The 22,720-nt window shown below is 38.9% G+C and overlaps 1 protein-coding gene across 2 annotated transcripts in view; it reads right to left on the bottom strand.

Moving 5' to 3' along the window:
• Positions 1-589: 589 nt before the first annotated feature.
• Positions 590-22,720, bottom strand: part of CSN4 (COP9 signalosome subunit 4) — a 53,881-nt gene continuing 31,750 nt past the window's right edge. The window contains exons 6-10 of one of the 2 annotated variants that reach the window (XM_083141429.1): positions 17,050-17,239; positions 8,956-9,126; positions 5,101-5,151; positions 4,283-4,483; positions 590-1,023 (exon numbers count right to left, since the gene is read on the bottom strand). In XM_083141429.1, coding sequence (XP_082997555.1) covers positions 890-1,023; positions 4,283-4,483; positions 5,101-5,151; positions 8,956-9,126; positions 17,050-17,239 — 747 coding nt within the window. In that variant the 3' untranslated portion in view covers positions 590-889. The remainder of the gene's footprint in view (positions 1,024-4,282; positions 4,484-5,100; positions 5,152-8,955; positions 9,127-17,049; positions 17,240-22,720) is intronic. The other variant, XM_083141430.1, reaches the window with a different exon arrangement.

The following is a 22,720-nucleotide window of genomic DNA, read 5'->3' on the forward strand; positions in this document are numbered from 1 at the left end:
TGAATAGTTGAGATCTCCCACGCTATCTGGTGTTGAGGCTGCGAGAGTCTGCAGCGAGAGAGAGGCAGAATCTTTTGAAGCGATTGCCCTATAGAGAAGGCCAATTGCAATGTAAACCAAGGTCATAATAGGAAACTTTAAATGATACATTCATTATCTGTACTGACATGACTCTGAAATTTAATTTCCCCCAGGAGTTTACAGAGGGATACCTTACATTTGCTGCAGTAGGTATCCAAAGCCAGTGGCAAGCAGGAAGCCTTAGCACTAATGATCAGAAACTTGAAGAATAATGTTTGAAATAGTGGAGTTGTATGGTGTGGCAATTAATCATGCATGCTCGGGCATGGAACCAGCAGTCTTTCTTTGGGATCTTCAACCTTTAAATGATGTACTACTGTTGAGAAATAACTCTACATGTTATTTCCATGCAAATTTACACAGCTGGTATTATTTATTCATTGTAATGTTCACTTTTAAATGGATTTTGTTCACACACGTTCTTTTGCGAGTCAAAAAAATGTTTACATTATTTTTTAATCAAGAGGGAAGGGTTCCTTATAATGATATTAATAAAATACACAACCAATTTAAGAAACAGCTTTCCTATGTAGGAAAGTATCACAAAGAATTTATTTAAATCAAGAAAAGTGAATTTACATTATGTCACAAAACTTAATTTAAAAACAAAATACAGCTATTTCATCTGAATTCTTTATATGCAATCTTGACTTCATGAACAGATATAAATATCTACACTCCTTTCAGTTTTGGAAAACAAAAATATCAGATTGAAAATTTCATACACATTCATTTTCTGCTCCTGTTTTTTAATGAGAAATAATGCAGATCCTGAACTTCTGACATAATACTGAAAGCACCTGGATTTTTAATGGACCATTTGCTCTTCCATTGCCTTTGCCATCCAATCAGGTTCAGTATTTGATATCTTTTCAATTATTTGGTTGACTTGATAACACAGAGATTGGATTTGCTTGTCCCATGTTGGTAACACTTCCCGAGCTGAAATATATAAAAATGAAAGTATCTGTAACAATACCATGCACAGATAATTTATTTTAAAATTTTCTCTAGAAAATTATGAGAGCATAATTTGAAGATAACCATTCTGCATCCACATTTCAGATTTCTAATTACTGCAATTTATTCACCAATTTATGATAATATATTCTATCAACTTGGTACAAAATAAAGTCAGTACGTAGTGATATGTTGAACATATCCAACACTATTTGCATAATCATTTTAATCAACTTAGTTAATTTTTCTGCACAGTTTTGGTTCGTGATTGATTTCGCCACTTGTCTGATAGCTTCGTCAGGCATACCAGACAGGTGGCAAATTCATTTGTGAACAAAATGCACAGAAAAATGAACTAACTTGAATACAATGAACTATCTATATCTGTCAAACTGATATTTTCAGATACACTATTTGCATAGTTCCAACATTCCATTACTGGGGTTGGTTGGTTGATTTTTCTTTTGAGTTTGTGTCAAAACGAAGGACTTCAAATTCTTGTTGTAATCCCCTAAAGAAACTCCATGCTTATTCACTGCTCTACAAATAACAGAACACACACAACATGTCTCTCAAATCTAGACTTGGTTTTCAAGTTAACTCATACACTTTTATAAAATGGGACAAATAGTGACTTTTTAATAAAATGAACGGGACGACCGGGACACGCCTCTGAAACAGGACTGTCCTGGTCAAAACAGGATGTATGGTCACCCTAAGCAGTCACCCCCCCCCCCACCATCTCTGAAATAACATTCCAAATGGTCCTTGAAGAACCTGAATAGTTCATTGACGTCCTCAATAAATGTTTGTTTTCAGGTGACTGCAGTGCAAAGGAAGTTGCATATTTAGATTTTCCCTTTTTTGAAAAGTAGGGCATGGAGATTATCCATAAAAATTATAACTGGCAGAATTTTGCACTAAATTTTAACATATTTATAGATACGTCGGATCTGTACAATAATCAGTAATTTTACCAATAAACAGATATGCCAATATTGGTTGATACTGATAGAATACCGATTAATCTGTCCCTTCCCTATTTATTTGTTAGTCATATTTGAAAGCCATAAATGGAGCAGTTGCCTTTAGAAGAGCATGATGAAAGAATTATCCCTATTTCACAGGGAGGGAGGGAAAACATGGGAGAAGGAAAGAATGGATATTGGTAGCAATACAGCGGAACCTCGGTTTTTATGTTTTTCAGGGAAACAAGACAAGAAAACTTAAAATGCAGGAAAAATTAAAAAGTTGGTATAAACAATAAATATATGTGTGAAAATGCTTGATTTTACATTTTCCTGCATTATACAAGGAAAGTCAAATGTCAGGTTACATAGGGATATCTTCAATGTGTGCACCTTGAACATCAATGCATTTGTGCATGCAACGTGTCCAGTTCTCCAGAACCTTTTGCAGAACGTCCAGCATAATAATGTCTGCAAATTACACAATGCATGCTTTCAGATGCTGGATGTTCTGTATCTTAACTGAGTAGATGAGTGCCTTTAAATGACCCCAAAGAACAAAATCCATTGGTCTGGAGACCATGGTGGCCATTCAACCGGACCAGCGACCGATCCATGCACCAGGAAACTGGACATTCAACCATTTATGGACATTTAATAAGACAAGGTAAACTTCATATGTAACCTGACTTTTCAACCATTCATGGACATTTATTAAGACAAGGTAAACTTTATATGTAACCTGACTTTTAACTCACCATGTAAATTCATTTTTTCAGTCTGAATGCAGCAACACCTCATAAAATTTTCCCAGATTTTACAATTTCCCACATTTTAAATTTCGTTTTGGTCCCCTTAAAAACATAAACATTGAGGTTTCACTGTGTTAGTTCAAGATGCATTGACTTGTGTTTGCTGCCTGCATCGAAAGGTCTGCTTATAATGCCACTTTTTGGCAAGCCAAGGTGGTTGTAGAACTGTCACAGGGGTGAAAGATCGATGGAGAAATTTTAGTATCTGCTAGTTTTAGCAAGGGAAACATGTTCCTATGTTCTTTCCTCGCTTTTGTATTCAAGTTTCCATTTTTTCTTATTCATATCCATGTCTGAGTGATGATAATGTCGCACTGTGCTGTAAGCACATGTTCAAACTATATCAAGAAAATGAAAAATTTTGCTTTTGTTTACCATACATTTCTGTCCGATAAAATGTTCCCAAAAATTTTTGAGAGCACATGCTATCAAAAAGACAAATTTCACGTTGCTAACTTGAGAATTTGTTCTGCACATAAAATCTGAATTACTAGGAATTACATCAAAGTATAGATTGAAGAAATGTGCCATTCCTACACTGATAATCCCAGTTACACATGAGCAGGTCAGTGATAAAAACAGTGTTTGTGCAAGACATGTGAAGAAGGGTTGGCAAAATCTGGATATTTTACTATGGTTTGCATTTGGGAGGCAATCTGAATTTCGGTACAATCACAACTCAGCATTCTGAACATAAGCATTAGAGGACAATGATCATGAAATAAGAAAGACAAAACTTAAAATAAAGCACATCAAGAGCTATGTTAATAAATTCTAACAGAAAAATGGAAAAATATATTAAAAAACTCTCTCTTCAATATCCAGGCAGCAAAATTTCCAAATTGGGATTTTAAATCTTCCCGAGAATCCAGACATCTTTGGCCATTCCTCGTTTGAAGGCAAGATGTGCTGAGAAAACGGTTATATCTGAGATAAATGTGTTACCCCGAGAACATTAGAAAATGAAAAGTCACTCTAGACGTTGACCTTGCCACAGATCCCGTTGCGGTACCACGAGCAGAAATGATTCCACACAGGTAAAACAGCAGCAGCAAAACCAGGCCGGTTTGGTGGCTCAGTGGCAGAGCAATGGCACGGTATGCCAGAGACCCTGTTGCAAGTTCTGGTCGAGCCTGAATTTTTAAATGAAAATTCTACGTAGTACATCTGTGTGTGCCTTATTTAAATAAAAAAGCTTTTGCTTATTTGTAATTTTCTGTACGCACCATTACATTCATGCACTCTCTGTAAGTTATATTGTGATGATCCTGAATATGTGTTTTTCCTCTTAAAAACAGGAGTATTATATGCTTTAACAATGTTGGAAACAGCTGAAACTCGGAAGAAGTTTCATCTTGATGACATCAGGGAAACCCTGCCAGGGATTGTAAACATGGGGATGGAAATAAAGGCCAGTTGTGGCCTTCTAGAGCAGGACTAATACAGTGTAGAAAAACTTACTTTCAAAGTGTACAATGGAATCTATTTGATCAATGTATCCATTCATTCTTCCTTCTGTAATCATCTGACTAGCAATTTTCTCTGCTTTGGCTGGAGGTATTTCAAGGAGAGCTCCGAGCTCTTCAAATGTGATGTTGTTATAAAGCTTACTTGCTGACAGTAGGTTGTGTTCTATAACAGCACGATCTAAAATTGTAGACCCTGGAAAATAAAATATTGTTGGAGTACTAAAGCAATGACATGGAAATAGCTATGAAAAACAATAGATCAGGTATGTTTACAAATATTTCCCAAATGAAAAATAAGGGAGGGAAAGATGCTAGACATCTTAATTAGGATAATTAATATTTGAAACATGTCATTAATAAAACTATAATAATATTGAATTACATTACTTTTTGGGAGAATGTAACTGATACTCTCTGGAGTACAAAGTATGACAATAAACAATTTCAATTCAACAAAGGAATCAATTCAATATTACAACAAACCAATACAATGTGGTGTTTCTTTACAAAAATACCATCCAAAAAGTGTCTCCTCCTGTGCTGTTTTTCTTTTAAGAGACACAGAATTACTTAAAACAAGTACTACTTTTACATAAGGCAATTGTATAAAAACTCATTGTTAAAATTTATACTTGAGAATGAATAACATTTCTGGTATACATTTTTCTTCACAGTGTTTCAATTTCATGACAGCCATCTTGTGAACAGTTAGATTCAATTGAAATATTGTAAAGGAATATATATATATATTTTTTTTGTGTACCAGGAATGTCATCTAGATTTGATTAGAGTACATACATTGACACATACCTGAAAATTGGTCCTCAAACTTTTGAGCCACACTTTTAATCTGGAAGAAAACTAAAAAAAAACATGACGATGGAACAGCAGATTCGGAAAAGGAATTCAACACTAACAAAAACACACAACCTACATCATTAGCCACATTTCTGGCAATCACAACAAGCACTCATCACAGATTAACAACTTCAGTTTCTGGTTCCCTGTGAACCACACTGTTTTTACCTAAGAAATCTATAATTTTTACACACTGCTTTTACCTAAGCAATCTATAATTTTTGCACACTGTTTTTACCTAAGCAATCTATAATTTTTACTGTAGTTTCTATTCAGCATTGTTTCCCTACACATGAAATTGGTTGGTTTGAAAATTTGAGGACCAATTCTCAGGTACATGTTGATCCACTGTCAGCATTTTTTTTAATACACCGGAGGTGTGGAATATGTTTTTTTTTTTCATAAAAATGTCATGATTTGATTAGTTGAATGTTCTGACAATGTAACATGTCACAATAACATAGCTACATGAAAAGCTAATGGAACACAAGAGGAATTGTAACAACAGTGAAAATTGTAGCTTGATGAGAATCAAACCTGTGGTTCTTCCCAGTCCATGCCAAAACAAGGATATTGCAACTTCTCTTGAAGAAAGTATATCATGTGCTTAGCTCATGTACCCAATGTGCCCATTTTATATGATGTTTCCAGATTGCTTGGATGGAACAGCAGTATTACAAGTTTTGGCATGGCTTGAAATTGATTCACTCAAATGGAAGTTACAATACCTACCACTGAAGTGTTGTAGTTCATGTAGTTCACTCTCTCATAGCCAGTAAGAGTACAAATGCATTGGAAATTTGGTCTTTGAAAGTGGAGATATTCTTGCTACTTATTTTATCAATGATTTACATTTGATCTATACATTTGGACAGTTTGTGCACGCACACATACACACACACACACACACACAAACTAATACATTCCTGCACTTTATGCTTACACTCAACATGAATTTCATCTCCCACAAAAATATGCTTAAACATCAATGCTTACAGTGAATTTTTTTTTTATATTGGCAGAATGCATTTATTTGGCATGCATTAAAATACCAAAAGTTAAGACAAATTAATCACATAATGCAGTGTACTTTTAACAGATATTTTGAATTTACCAATTGCAGATTTCAACTCAATCTGATTGCTTTTAGGTTGCCTGCAAGCAGTTGCAATGTTCTGTAGATGAGAAAAAAACTAACGTGCAAAACTCCATGTATCTCTCTGTCTCAGGATTGTCATGTTCATTTCATCCAGAAATAAATAGTATGACAACTATATGGGAGTCACTATTGATGTTGTTTTCACAGATGAAACAGATAACTCTCACAGCAATAATTCTCTATGTGGAATGTACAGTACGTAGCCAAAAATCACTGGACACGCATTGCTGTTGGTTCTAAAGGCACCAGTTGTGTTATTAATAGGATGTTGATCCTCCCTTTGCTGTTATTGCATTTACCATTTGGGGGTAGGCTTGCCACAAAGTTCTGGTAAATTGTAGGTGGAATTTGTTTCCATTCTTCCTGTAGCATCGTGAATAGTTGATATGTGACTGTTGGTCAAGTGGGTATGGCTTGCAACTGACATGCCATCTCACCCCAAAGATGTTCAATTGTGTTCAACTCGAGGCTTTGTGTGGGCATGAGCATTATCGTGTTGATACAGAAAATAGCCTATTCCAAACTGTTGCCACAGAACAGAGGTGGCAACGCATGGATCGAAGTCCAAACCAGGTAAAACAACCCCAGACCATTACCCTACCATCACCAAATTTCACTGTCAACACACCATGGCAAATGCCATTCACCAGGTCGACACACATCCATCCTACTGCCATATCACACCATAAGACCGCCTTCGCCTGCTCCAAAGTACAATGGCTTCCTAGGAGCAGCACGACCACTAAACCCAATTTCTATCACCTCCCAGCAGATAGTTGTATCACTTGTCTCTGTACCTGAGCTGTGACTCAAATCCTCTGGAATTGTTGACAAAAATGTCTGATGATTGGTTCACACGACATGCTTCAAGGTTTGCCAATCAAAATGACTGGGTTCAGTGCTTGCATGACGACAATGACATCCTAACAGTGGGCTGGGGCACACTTAATTGATGAGAAATCTGATGGAATGCCCGAATTTATGTGCCCCCAAAATCATGTCCCCTTAAAAAAGCACACAACTCTCTCAGTTTAGTCATTCTGAAAGCTAAGGCATCTAGAATGTTCTGGCATTTGTCAGGCATGTAGATGTCATACTGAGTAAATTCACGAGCACAGGGATGTCCGATGACTTTTGGCTAACTCCCAGTCTTTGTGTATTGCTCCATGAATGTACTTAGGCTTGTGGAGGTAGGGCCTACCGGTTCTTGACTATAATCAGGGTGATGTGATCAGCACCATGTACAAGCCATCTTTGCCACTTCCAGGATTACTACCAGGTATCAGTTGCTTAGAGGCTGTGTGAGGCTCTGAGTTATTCATCCAGACACATTTATCATCAAGGAGCACAGTTTTTCTCATGTCCTTCCCCATGACAGAAGAACAATAGAAGTAACAGACAGTGGAACTCACCTGATTTTACATTTTCCAGTGTTATACATTCAATCTTCATGGTTCCAATAAAGAAAAATAATATATATTTTTCCCTGATTTTACAATTTTTCACTTTGGTTCCCTGAAGAATGTAAAATTAAGGTTCCACCGTAATTTACTTTTGACTTCAATAGAGTCACTTGTGAGATTATAATCTCTTTTCTCTTAGTGCTTCCATCCAATGTTTTGGATACATCACAGTTTAGTTTTTGTTTTATAATTATCTTAAGAAAGCCAACTCATTTTGAGTACTACAAGTTGATTATGTGATTAAGGCATCCCTACAAAGATTTAAAAGCAATGCATGTATAAAGAAAAACTGTATCTTGATAGCATATAGTAGGGATGTGACGAAGCTGAAAATTTACCAATGCCGATGTACTCACCGATAATTTTTGGAACCGATACCGATGCCGATATTTAAACCGATTCCGATACATAAGATTATTAAACAGAAATGGGATGTTATTTTCAGCATGACAAAAATAAATTTGCTATGTACATTTATGTTACATATCATATGTATATACATATATATTCTCATGAGATGCGAATGTACATTTGCAGCTACAAAATGTTATGTGAACCTTTAAGAAAATGGATTCTCAAGAGATTAAACATTAGTACACAAGCAGCTCTTTGAAATGCAAAATGAATTCCTGTTTTGCCAGATTCAACTTCAGAAACACGAGATTTGGAAGAACTTCAGGAAGTAACCTACTTCTTCTTATCTCAAATCTGTTCAGCAACACAGAACACTCAATCGCTGAATACTGATGCAGCAGGTATGCCCAAGTATTTTCTCAGGACTTGCTTCAGGTTTGAATATTCATTTTTGAATTTTCAATACAACAGCAGATCCTGGTTCAGCAATGTACTGTTTTATTTCCGATTTATAGTTAGGTTGATCCTCTGAATGAGTTTGCAATAATTTTATTACAAAAACTCTACAAAAATGACGAACCATAACCAAATTTTCAATAAATCTTACAAAATTAAAATATAAAACTTATTAGAAGGTAAAACTAGTATAATCTGTACCGGTTTAAATATCAGATTTTTGCCAATTCCGATACCGATGTGTCAATTTCGGCCGATTTTCATACATCTGTTATCGGCTTCGGCACATCCCTAGCATATAGTACAACTGCCAATTTCAATTTTTTTGAGCACAGAAGTAAGATAACCAAGAAATTGACGTACTGTCAAACTTACCATCAGCTGTGGTGGCTTTCTGATGAGATTGCAACATTGCTTCAAATTCCTGCAATTCAGATCTTCGAATTATGCGATCTAAGTACATCTTTTCTAAAATACTATAAGCAGGAAGCTGCTGACAACGTTCATCTTTGAAGAGTGTGGCAAGCATTCTGCTTCTTTGCTGGCCTGCAAAGATAATAGTTTTACATACTGCATAATAAAAAGTGTTTGTTCAAATGGATTGGCAGAAATACATAATGTTAGTGTAAATCTTTGCACATTAAGGCTGTAAGGAAAAATACAGGAGTAAGGCTGAGCTGACATGCACATAAAATATTAGTAGGACATTGAAATTTTTGGTGTTATTTTTTCCCCATAGCATTCTCTTCCTCATTTTACCATGATTTACATAAAAAATTTATATTTAAAAAACAAGCTGTTCTCAGCACTGAAATAATTGAGTTTTTGTAACAATATTCCCAAAATAATCAACATACAACAATAACACGCCTCCATTTGTAACTGATGAAATCTGCAACCTTCTACAAGCCTGCCTCACCCACAACTATTTCCAGTTCGAGGACAGTTTCTTCCACCAGACAGGGGGCCTAGCGATGGGCAACCCCCTTTCTGCACCCCTATCCAACATAGTGCTGCATGTGGCCGAGAAGTCACCCAACCAGAGTTTGCTCATATAAGATACAAAAGATATGCCGATGACACCATAGTCATTTACAAACAGGAAGAGGACCTAACCCTTCTCCTAACTGCCCTCAATAACATACATCCCAACATAAACTTCACCGTTGAAAGGGAACAAAATGGCCGCCTCAACTTTCTCGACCTCAGCATCCGACGACTCCAAGACAAGTTCGTCACATCCGTATACAGGAAACCAGGTTCGGGCACCCAGTATATCCATGCAAAATCCAACCACCCACCAAAACAGAAAGCTGGAGTATGGATGAACTTTTACAGAAGAGCCTTCACACACAGCTGCACAGAAGATGACCTGCAAGATGAAATAGCGTGCGTAACGGAAATAGGCCTAAACAACGGTTACACCGAGCGCCAACTATCCATGTGGTGCGCAAAAACAGAAACCCAGTTCAGACATCCAAGAAACAGAGATAACCCGAACCAAAATCCTAAACCCAAATGGATCGCCTTTCCATACCACCCCACCACATCTGGAAAATTTGCCAAGGCCCTCAAACCCTTCAACATCCGAGTAGCACACAAACCCATATCCCAAATCGGAAGGGCACTACCCAACTTCAACAGATACTACCTACCCAAACTTGCATCCCCCGGTGTCTACAAGACCACATGCCAATGCCACAACACCTACATTGGCAGAACCATCCGCACCGTCCAAGAACGGATTAACGAACATGTAAAAGATTCCAAAAACGACACACCTAAATCAGGCCTCTCCCAACACCTCCACTCCACCAACCACACCATCTCCTCCATATCCATACTTCACCCAACCGGCTCTGTCATAGAAAACACCATCAAAGAAACCCATGCTATCATCCAGCAGAAACCTGGACAATGGACAAGCACACCCAACTTGGCACCCTGTCCTCAGAAAGATCCCCGACCTGAAAAAGAAAAGATGCTATACACATACTCGACCCCCCTCCAGCCACGCGGGGAACAGGAACGGCACATTACCGAGCAACACGGCCCAGCCCCCAACCCCCAACTGGCAACGCCACCGGACAACAGGAAGCAGACGACGCAAACCAAGATGCGCGTGCCAGTGCTGCCGAACGGGAAAAATCGCAACCACCGCCGCCCGGGAACAAACAATGTACTGACGCGGTACCATCCCCGCTTCAAACGCCGTACCCTTTTGTGAATGAAGACAGTGGATCTTCGAAATTAATAGGATTGAACCATTAAATTGTGCAACGCGGAATTACGAAATCTTTTAAATTTCACGTAAGTAATTTTAAACCGCGTTTACCGCAACCACCATGAATTCTACACCTTTCATACGGAAGGAAATGCGGGAATACGAGCGTAACATCAGGAAAATACAAACCCGACAAGCGGATATTACATTCCTCAAGGCATGCAGGAACAGTGAAGTGACCCCGAAATTCCTCAAGTGGAAAACACCCGCCACCAGCTATAGTGTTAAGAAGGTCGTGTTCAATGCCGAAAAACGGGCAATGAGTGCAGTGATCAGTGATAAATATCGTGAAATAGCATCACTTCAAAAAACATGTGCTTCCCTCCGTGATTACATACAACCGAGAATCAACCCCGACGACTGGAAAAAAGCCCAGCAAAACATCGACTTCATGCTAAAAACGTCGCAAAACAAGAAAACAGCGATCCTAACACAGAAACTGCAAACCCTTGGTGCCCAACCTCCGGCCCTCACCCCCACACCAGTGAACCCCAACACCCCCGCCAGCACCATAATCAACCTCACCAACCTCACCGTGCCGACAGAATTCCACTCCCTCCTCCAACACGGCCTCAAATTCAACCTCCTAAATGACTCCCCCCCCCTCCCTAGACTTAATCTGCTCTGCCGAAAAAACAGCGTTTGCAACGAAAACTAACCAAGATGCCGAGTGTGTACGCCTTACCTGTGCTTCCATCATCCTCCGCCAACACGCCCAACCTACTAGCAAGCATAAACCCACAGTGCACAATAAACTAAGGAACACAACACAGGAATTCCGAAAGTGGCTACAGGACAACAAATGTTGGTGCATAAAATCGGACAAGGGTAATCAATACGTCATATTGGGAAAAGGCCAATACAGTGACAAAATGCAAGCAAAACTAAACTCTGACGGGTACAAAAAGCTGAAACGTGACCCCACTAGCAGATACAATACAGCCATCCGCCGAGCCATAGATAACTGTGCCCTCCTTCAAGATAGTGAAAAGAAGAAACTAAGGAACACCCACCCCAGCCTTCCCTGTGCATATGGCATACCAAAAACTCACAAACCAGGAACCCCCTTGAGAATCATAGTGGCCGGCTTCAATCAACCAAGTGTCCACCTAACCAAATGGCTCCTCCAGAAACTGACCGCCCACAATGACAAACTCACCTACTGCCTAAAAAACAGCCTCGAGGCAAAAGAATTTGTCACCTCTTTTGTCAAAGCCGACAACTGCAAACTAGCCAGCATAGACGTAGTGGACATGTACTCCTCCATCCCGATCAGCCTTGCACTTGACTCCACCAGAACTTGGCTACTCAGCAATAACACGCCTCCATTTGTAACTGATGAAATCTGCAACCTTCTACAAGCCTGCCTCACCCACAACTATTTCCAGTTCGAGGACAGTTTCTTCCACCAGACAGGGGGCCTAGCGATGGGCAACCCCCTTTCTGCACCCCTATCCAACATAGTGCTGCATGTGGCCGAGAAGTCACCCAACCAGAGTTTGCTCATATAAGATACAAAAGATATGCCGATGACACCATAGTCATTTACAAACAGGAAGAGGACCTAACCCTTCTCCTAACTGCCCTCAATAACATACATCCCAACATAAACTTCACCGTTGAAAGGGAACAAAATGGCCGCCTCAACTTTCTCGACCTCAGCATCCGACGACTCCAAGACAAGTTCGTCACATCCGTATACAGGAAACCAGGTTCGGGCACCCAGTATATCCATGCAAAATCCAACCACCCACCAAAACAGAAAGCTGGAGTATGGATGAACTTTTACAGAAGAGCCTTCACACACAGCTGCACAGAAGATGACCTGCAAGATGAAATAGCGTGCGTAACGGAAATAGGCCTAAACAACGGTTACACCGAGCGCCAACTATCCATGTGGTGCGCAAAAACAGAAACCCAGTTCAGACATCCAAGAAACAGAGATAACCCGAACCAAAATCCTAAACCCAAATGGATCGCCTTTCCATACCACCCCACCACATCTGGAAAATTTGCCAAGGCCCTCAAACCCTTCAACATCCGAGTAGCACACAAACCCATATCCCAAATCGGAAGGGCACTACCCAACTTCAACAGATACTACCTACCCAAACTTGCATCCCCCGGTGTCTACAAGACCACATGCCAATGCCACAACACCTACATTGGCAGAACCATCCGCACCGTCCAAGAACGGATTAACGAACATGTAAAAGATTCCAAAAACGACACACCTAAATCAGGCCTCTCCCAACACCTCCACTCCACCAACCACACCATCTCCTCCATATCCATACTTCACCCAACCGGCTCTGTCATAGAAAACACCATCAAAGAAACCCATGCTATCATCCAGCAGAAACCTGGACAATGGACAAGCACACCCAACTTGGCACCCTGTCCTCAGAAAGATCCCCGACCTGAAAAAGAAAAGATGCTATACACATACTCGACCCCCCTCCAGCCACGCGGGGAACAGGAACGGCACATTACCGAGCAACACGGCCCAGCCCCCAACCCCCAACTGGCAACGCCACCGGACAACAGGAAGCAGACGACGCAAACCAAGATGCGCGTGCCAGTGCTGCCGAACGGGAAAAATCGCAACCACCGCCGCCCGGGAACAAACAATGTACTGACGCGGTACCATCCCCGCTTCAAACGCCGTACCCTTTTGTGAATGAAGACAGTGGATCTTCGAAATTAATAGGATTGAACCATTAAATTGTGCAATGCGGAATTACGAAATCTTTTAAATTTCACGTAAGTAATTTTAAACCGCGTTTACCGCAACCACCATGAATACAACTATATGATTATGTTATTTTATGATCCCAGATTTTACATTTTCCAACTCTACACATTTTACTTTTCTGGTCTTAATAAACCAAAATGATATAATTTTCCCAGATTATATATTGCTCTGCATTTAAATCTTTTCATTGTAGTAAAGTGCTCCCCTGTGCTTTGCACCATGCCATGAAGGCGTGGGGTGATGTGATCAGCACCATGGCCCTGGCTGCCTTTACCCGCCAGAGTTTCCTCCAGGTACCCACTTTATATGATGCTGGGTGGGTGCCAGAGCCACTTGAACAGGTTTTTATTGCAGTACCCTGAAAAATGTATAATCAAGGTTTCACTAAACACACACACAAAATGTATTTACTTGGATCTAATGTTCTTTTTGGGTTAAATTTCATCTAAAACATTAAGGTGCAGATTAGAGTTAAGTGCAACACATTCTCCAAATTGAGTTAAAAATGACTTTGTGAGCAAAAAGCAGGAACTGATGCCATCACGAAAATTAAGCATGTTGTTGCACACCAGGTTTCTGTTGCCTGCAAAAGGACCACAAGACCTATAATTGAAAAATCATTCAAAGAATCTGGATTTTGAATTCGCTAGATGGAAGTGAAAGATGATGTGTTCTGAAGTAATGCTGAAGATAACAGGGAAAGCAGCATTGAATCGACATTGCCATAGTTACGACAGTAAAAAACTACTTACATCATGTGCCAGCAACATACTTGTTAAAAACTACAAAAAAAAACCACAAACAGAACGATAATGGTAGCGAGCATTATCCCTGATGATGATTCCGAGATGGAATCAAAAACTTCTAAAGTGTTTTTTATCCGGCTGTTTGTTGGTTTTTTGTTGTTGTTAACAAGATTGCCATAGATGTCTCTTTCGAGTTTCTCATTGATAGGAGAGTACTGAAGATGATCTAAATATTAGTGTCACAAAATGTACTGTAATTAGTGTCTGTAAGTCTATTTGTAATGTAATTTTCTTAGTATTAAATTGTAAAAAAATAAGTAATTCATAATATAAACCCATCTTTGTAGAGTATTGTCCTGAAATAAAGTTAACTTCATAACATAAATGCATTCATATTTCAGGAAATGAGAGATGGAGTAGTAAATAGATGTGATGAACTAAGTGCTCACTTATCTGCACAACTGGTACTGCCTTTTTTTTTTCTTAAGCAGTGGTCTGTACAGATGCTAATACAACATAGATTATATTATCTTCTCTACAGTATCTGGACATTAACACCCACTAAGTTATTAGCTTGTTTCGCACATTTGTGAATTTGCATGCAATATTATTTGTACACATCAAAAATTCCATGAAAGGAATAAATCATTCAGACACAAGCTCTCCAAATCAGTTACACTACAATATTACTGGAATATTCACAAAAAGTGGTCCTACTCCATGTAAATAACAAAATGAATTAATATTAAAATTATTATTGTACTTAACTGCATTAAGGTTTAAAATTGATGTTTGTGAATGCATAAAATTTGCACATTTCACCAATAGAAGTTACTAGCATCTGAAGCCTCTATGCTTCACAGACAAATGAAGTCAAAATTTGCTACATTTTTAAAGCATTACACATGTACCACACTTTTGTAAATGCTTTTCGTGCATTCAGTCTATGCTATCACACTCAAGGCTTTTTTAATTATTTTTTTATCGTTTATTTTTTTTTACAAAATACTTCATAATTCTGTGAAATCAGTAGATTATGACTATTTTAATTCAATCTTAATTCTGTGTGAAAAACGTCACACATGTAGTGCTGGAATGATTGATTTAATACTTTGCAATACAGTAACAACTTTTCTACACTGGATGATTTATGATTCACAGCAGATGTCATTCTGTGAAGTACAATCCAATGTTGAAGAATTTCATATGCACATTCCAGATGGTCAGTATTCAAGTTCCCACGGCCTGATCACATAGCACATGTTTCTGTGGACAGGACCTTCAAATTCCATCAAATTCTCCCCAAAACACCACTTGGAAATTCTGCTTGAACGCCATCCTCTGGGTGTTTCCATATCCAAATAACGGATTCCCTGCCAAAATCAGTCATCTGTAAATTTTGCAGTATTTCTTGGCAGAGAGTGGCATGCTGCTGAACACATTTCATGTATGTATTCAAGGAGAGTAGCTTGAGATCACCTATAGTAAAAACCAAGGTGACAGATGTAACAAATCATGCTGCTTTGACATGAATAGACGTGTGATTGTTCAAGTACAGGTTGCAGGACACTCGAGGAGCTGGGCTTCAGTACTGTTGGTTAGTGGTCTTCCACATCTTAGTTTGTTGAAGAAATTGGTATCTCCAAACTAGAAGTTTCATGTATTTATTTGGTTTATTTTACTTTGTTTCTCTGCCAATTTTGGCTAATCACAAAGATGAGGACTAGTGATGATATGATTAAGGGAACTCACAAAGTACATCCATGGCCAGGCCAGGTTTTGAACCTGGGACTCCTGGTGTCATTCCGAATCAGAAGTGTTACGACCATTTCCTTGATGCTGCAGAGTGCATTGTCCCTTTGATCTTCTACACTACTGATTTATTTTGCTGCGATGTTTGCATTTAACCCTTTTCCAATAATCTCACAGCAGCACACAAACAAGTTTGATCTTAGCTGACAAGCTTGGATTGTTCAATGATAAGATGGACCAGTGCCATTGCACCGTACTGCACATTTAGCACCTGTTTAGTGACTATAATTCTGCCTTGCTAAGCATTTACTCCATTTTGCCTTTGGCTGCACCTGCAGATTGCCTTTGGCTGCACTTGCAGATAACATCTGATTATAGGACGTCTTCCTATATTTTATTTAAAGTGGCGAAAGGTAAAATGTACACTATTTTGCAAAATGTATTTTAAGAAATTACCTCCGAGTTAAAGTTTTTTAGTCTCCCTGATGGTGCAGTGGTAGCATCGTTGCCTTATAATCAAGGGGTCCCAGGTTCAATACCCGGTGGAGACACATAGTGGTTCGGATCCCACTTTCTGTAGCTCCAGTCCCGATTAGCTTTTCTGTGCATAAAGTAGACTTAAAACAAGAATTCAATCAATTCAATTTATTAAAGGTTTTTGACAAATTTATGTATGACTCACCCTGGTAAAACAATATTACAGTGGAACCTCTATTTTATGTTCCCGGATTTTAAGCTTTTTTTCAGCCTGGTCCCCTCAAAGACAGAAGTTAATTAGTATTGGATTTACTTTTCTACACGGCTATGCTGAGTTTCGCCAAAATTCCATTTTAAGGCATGCTTTCCACTGGGTAGATATTTGAAAAGTTTACAGTAGATTATGAATATACATGTAATAATAAACTATGTCTCTCTCACATTTCATTACCTACCTGCTGAAGCTAATACAGTACAGATAAGAGCATTTCTAAGTGCAGTCATTCTTTCATCTTCATGTATAATGACACGGTAGGACAATTCGTTGTACCTTTGTGCTGCCTCAATAAACTTTCTTCTGTAGTCCAGCACACGTGCATAGCACACTTTGTAATATATTTGAAGTTGTTCATTTTTAGATTCAGCCTAGAAATAAAAATATGAATATGCATTACCATATTTAACAACAATCATGTTCAGTGATTTTGTGCAAAAGACACCTAGATTCTCTCTGCTGAAAGACCTTTGCCCAATAAATAAACCAGTTTTCTGTAACACCTGTACTTTACCACTGACAATTGGATTTCTCTATAAAGTCAACGACAAAGTAGCTTGTTTTATGCATGCACACAACGGATCACATATTATGACAGTCATGTATTTTTATGTTTTAATTTTGTAAAGAACTGCCTGGATTAATCTTAAAACCAGTTCAGATACTTGTGAATACTTGTGTCAAACTGTCATCTAAGCACAGGTTCAGTTTGTTTCCATCTTTGTGTGTATTTGCTCACTTTACTGACTCTTTGATTAATTACAATGATGGGAATGAATGCTGATTAAATGGGGGGAGGGGTGTAAAAAAGGTTTATGTGCCTAATCCTTTCAGCCATTCAGGTCCTAGCAAAAGACCATGTTAACATTAGGATGTTTATCTGGGTCTTAGGATTATGTCATAGTTCTTGTTTCCAGGGTGGCTACAGCCGAGCTGAAATGAAATTCCCTGACTTTTCCAGGTTTTCCAGGAAAATTTTTGCATATTTTCCCTGAAAATTATTGAACTTAATCCACGTATTTGTACATGAAAAATAAACTCATACAGTTCAGGTATGGGCTGTGTTAAGTATCTATATTAGCTTCCAAGAAGTTGACTTAATTTCTCTATGATTTATATTCATTCTGAAAAAATAGTGAATTTGAAAAATATTACAATTCACAAGCTAGGGAGGGACTTTTACAGGGCTTTTCTCATTTGAAAACAGGCTTAAATAAAATATTTTATTATTTTTCAAGTTATGACTAAATGAGATTAAATTAGTTGTTTTTAATGAAGACCGTTTGTAATTTCTCATTCTTCTAAGCCTTTCTTGTTATTAACCTTTTGAGTCCCAAGGCTATTTTCCCTTGGAACGAGCCGATTTTGAACAAAATGCAGAGTTTCAATTAAATGAGTGTAGATCGGAGGCTATGAGTGGTATACCGTTGTACGCGGAATGAACCAGAGATTCAAACTATATGAAATTTATGCAAATTCTGCATATATGTGGCGGTGGGGAGGGGGCTAACTCTCAAAATTCCAAAATTTTGGAGGAAAAAATGGGGTCCCCCCTCCTCATGAAAAAAAATACATGGAAATCAACGCTGACATGTAAGGAACACATAAATATTTGCATTATTATCATATGAGCAATGTAACGTGAGTTGTACCCCCAAAAGGAATGGTCAGCACGCCACCGATTCAAGCTTCAAAATGCAGTGGTACCTTGAAATGGCTTTAGCTCAGAGACTATTTGCCCTGGAGATATGAACGATATACCGTTGTACGCAGAATGAATCACAGATTCAGACGATATATAATTTATGCACATTCGGTGTGCATATGGAGGGGGGAAATCCCCTGAAAAATATATATTTTTAACGAAAATAAGGGGTTTCTCCCCCCCCCCCCCCCGAAAAAAAGGATATGAAAAGTTCAAAATGCACATAGAAATTATCGCTGGCATGTAAGAAACAGAAAAATATTTTCATCATTATCATATGACCAATATTACGAGAGTTGTACCCCTGAAATGAAAGGCTTGTACGCCACTGTCTCAAGCTTCGGAATTGAGCGAAATGCAAAGTTACATTGAAATGACTATAGCTCCGAAACTAAATGCTCTAGATATATGAAAGTTAAACAGTTGTACGCAGAATGAATCACAGATTCAAACGATATATAAGTTATGCACATTCGCCGTACATATGGAGGGGGAAAGGTGGGAAATCCCCTGAAAAAACTTTTTTTAAAAAAATGGTGTTCCCCTGAAAAAAAGAATATCAAAATGCAAGATTTATGCAAATTCGGCATATATATATATATATATATATATATATATATATATATATATATATATATATATATATATATATATATATATATATATATATATATATATGGAGGGGGAGGGGAGGAAACCCCCCAAAAATAATTTAAAAAAATTATCTTCACTCAAAAAATGTCCTCACACTTGGGCACAAAACGACACACCTACGCACAACTTTCACGGACGAAAAGCTAGAATGCAGTGAAAAATGAACGTCGATTCTTGCAGCTGCTTGAAATTCTATTTTTAGACAATGCAGGGTAACCTGTGTTGCAACTTGTGGACACTTGTGCTAAAAGACAAAGGTTTCCTTCAGCGTGCTTCGAAATTCCATTCTCACAACCCAGATTCAACAACCAGTCTTCCCCCTCCACCACCCCCTGCTTGCGCCCACATGGAAAACTTTCATTTTGACATCCGATACTGATAAACAAGCTTCCTTCGAATGCAGTTATCAGGCGGGAGTGAAAAGCATTGCTTTAGAACAACAAAGCCCGTCTTCCTGTGTACGCAAAATATTTCCCTTGAAAAAGAGACGCAAAAGAGAAGTCCCTTTTGTTGTGCGATGGAAAACACATATAGTAACAAGATTAACTGAATTTATTAAGGAACTCACAAAACAACGTAACACTTTACATTATAACGAAACTACGTTCACCATTCCAGGATCTGTTTGCACAGACTCTTGTCTAGCAACAGTAGCTTGTTTCTTCTTCCTCTAGGAGGCAGCACTACATTCCTCCCAGAGTTACAAAAAAAAAATTAACAAGGGTACCCGTATCTGTCAGGGGGTACCTTAATCCTGGCCGATCTTCTAGACACATGAGGAGCGTATATTGGTCGTGGAGCAGCGTCAGCGTCTTGGGGTTGATGGACATCAACGTCTGGTTGAAGTGGGGTGGTTTCGGAATCCGAATTTCGATTCTCCGCCGCGCCTTCTGGTCCGGGTGGACTATCATCATCCCAGGTTTCTGGATGGTTTTGTTGTCTGTGTGTCCTGTGACGAATCCAACGTGAATGTACCACTCTTTGAGTTCCATCGGCAAAGCGCACTTTGTATAAGTGAGTTCCACCCAACCTTTCTACAATATCTGCCTCCTTGAAGTTAGGTGACAAGTGCCTCGGTGATTGAATCCATACGGTTTCGGTAGGTGAAAATGTTCTGTATGATTTGCTGTGGTTGCTCCTAGGTTTCAAGAAAGGAGGAGCTTCTGTCCTCTCGGCATCTCTATTATGATCACCACGTATACAGTTCCACCATGTTCTTGGAATGAAGGTGAGGACTGAGGCTGCAGGAAGACTACGTTCCTCTCCCAACCGGGAATTCCTCAAAAACAGCAGGTACTCCGCTAACTTTGCATCGAACTGTAAAGAAGTCAGATGTGGATGTTCATGCAACACCTTCAACATGCCAGCCTTCACCGTGCGTACGTATCTCTCTGCAAGCCCGTTGCTAGGACTGTGGTACGGCGGTATTGTGATGTGTTCAATCCCGAACTGTTGGCAAAAGGAACGGAACTTTAGACTGATAAATGCCGGACCATTATCCGAAACTATTGTTTGTGGAATTCCGAGAGTCGAGCATAACTGAAGAATCCAGCGTATGGTCTCCGGTGTATCTAAGGAAGATACTGGCCAGACATCTACCCAGTGACTGTAAGCATCCACAAGCAACAGAAACTTCCTCCCAGCCAAGAAGAAATGGTCTACGTGGAGTCTTTGTCCTACGGATCTAGCTTCTGGCCACCTATTACCTGCACCTTTCTTGACTTTCGGACTTGAGGATTGACAAGTTTCCTCTTCAACTGATCTTTCCTTGTTAAAAGACAATCCGCTATCCGATGTAGGTGCAGCATCTTCACTTAACGGCACGTGTATGGTGTTCGACATCGGCTTCATTACGACTACACCAGTGTTAGAAGAAATGACTGGATCTGAATTCGACTGCGAGTGTTGAAGTTGCTCAATCTCTGTAGATATCACTACCATAGAACTTGCCGACTCTGAGCATAACAGTAGCGTTCTCCAATCCGGAGTAACGACATCTAACCATGAACGACCTATGAGAGGATAGGTGAGAAAGTCCTTGCATAAAATAACGGGAAGTAAATAAGTCGATCCGGAGTGTGTAAGTTCCAGTTCAGCCTGACCTTGCACTGAAAGAGCATGTTTCCCTACGCCATATATTTTTATGGAGGAACGGTTAATATCAGTCGTTGGAAACCAATTCCTGAATGAATCTGCTTGAAACAGAGTTACGGCAGACCCTGTATCGAGCTCACATTGAACAAACTTGCCGTTAATAAGTAAATCCTTTAGCATTGGATTCTTTGATAAAGGGTAATTGGACGTAGGTGACCCGGTGATGTGTGAGTCACAACTGTATGAGACGACACTAGGTAACCATGCTGTTTGCTCGCCAGGTGAAGTATGAGAAGTTGACATCTTCAAATTTTCGATTTCAGTAGTTTGTCCTACGTTATTATTACTATTGGGCTTCTGTTTAAACTTCTCTCTCTTCCTACACCGCTTTTGCCAGTGACCACATTTCCTACAGAATGAACAAACAGAATCCTTGGCTGGACAGTTGTCTTTAAAATCATGTTTGTACGTACAGTTAGGACAGCTGTAATCGGTATAATTCATTCCGTGAATCGTTGGATTAGGTGAACTATAAGTATGTTTGTCCCCTTTCACTGTTCTTCTTGGAAACTGGGTTGAAGTGCGTGAAACTGTTAACTCTTCCTTTACATTTTCTGATCGAATTAACAATCGGGTTTCTTTCTCTAACATTTCATTTTGTAAGGTCAGTTCCTGACATTGCTGAAAGGTTAGTGACTGTACTGAAAGCAACATTCTTCTAGTAACTTCAGATCGTATGCCCAATACTATCTGTTCAACTAAAGCTTCGTCCAGATAATTGCCGTAGTTACATTTTGTGGCTTGTTCCTTCAGCCTTATGACATAATCAGAAACGGTTTCACCTTCCTCTTGTACACAACTTCGAAACTTATATCGTTCAACAAACTTATTAGTTACAGGTTTGTAGTGTGACAAAAGACTATCCTTTAGACGAGAATATGACAGATTCTGTACAAGGTCTGGTGCGACTACATTTTTCAAGACTTTAAATGCCTTTGCACCTGTAAAGGCGATGAGTATAGGAACTCTCTGATCATCGCTGAACTTTTGAATGATACACAACTGTTCGAAACGTAAGAGATAATCTTCAATGTCCTCTGAATCTTCGTCGAAAGTGTTAAATGTCAAGTTTGTGTACATATTTATGACTGTAAATCCAAACGTTTAACCTAACAACTATGAAAAGTGAGTTTTCACGTATAATTATACTTGATCTGCATCGGATCACAATGTATCTATGAACGTGACAAAGCCCTTGTACGTTCCATGATTATAACTTGTTTCCACGTTAGAAGGAATCTTGATATATATATATTTACACCACACTATTTTTATAAGACTTAGACGGTTTATGCTTACCGTGTTATGACAAATTGCGTCAAACCGACACGTTTATGAT

Source organism: Lepisma saccharinum, chromosome 20 (genome assembly GCF_977018435.1).
Source record: "Lepisma saccharinum chromosome 20, izLepSacc3.1, whole genome shotgun sequence".
Lineage (NCBI taxonomy): Eukaryota > Metazoa > Arthropoda > Insecta > Zygentoma > Lepismatidae > Lepisma > Lepisma saccharinum.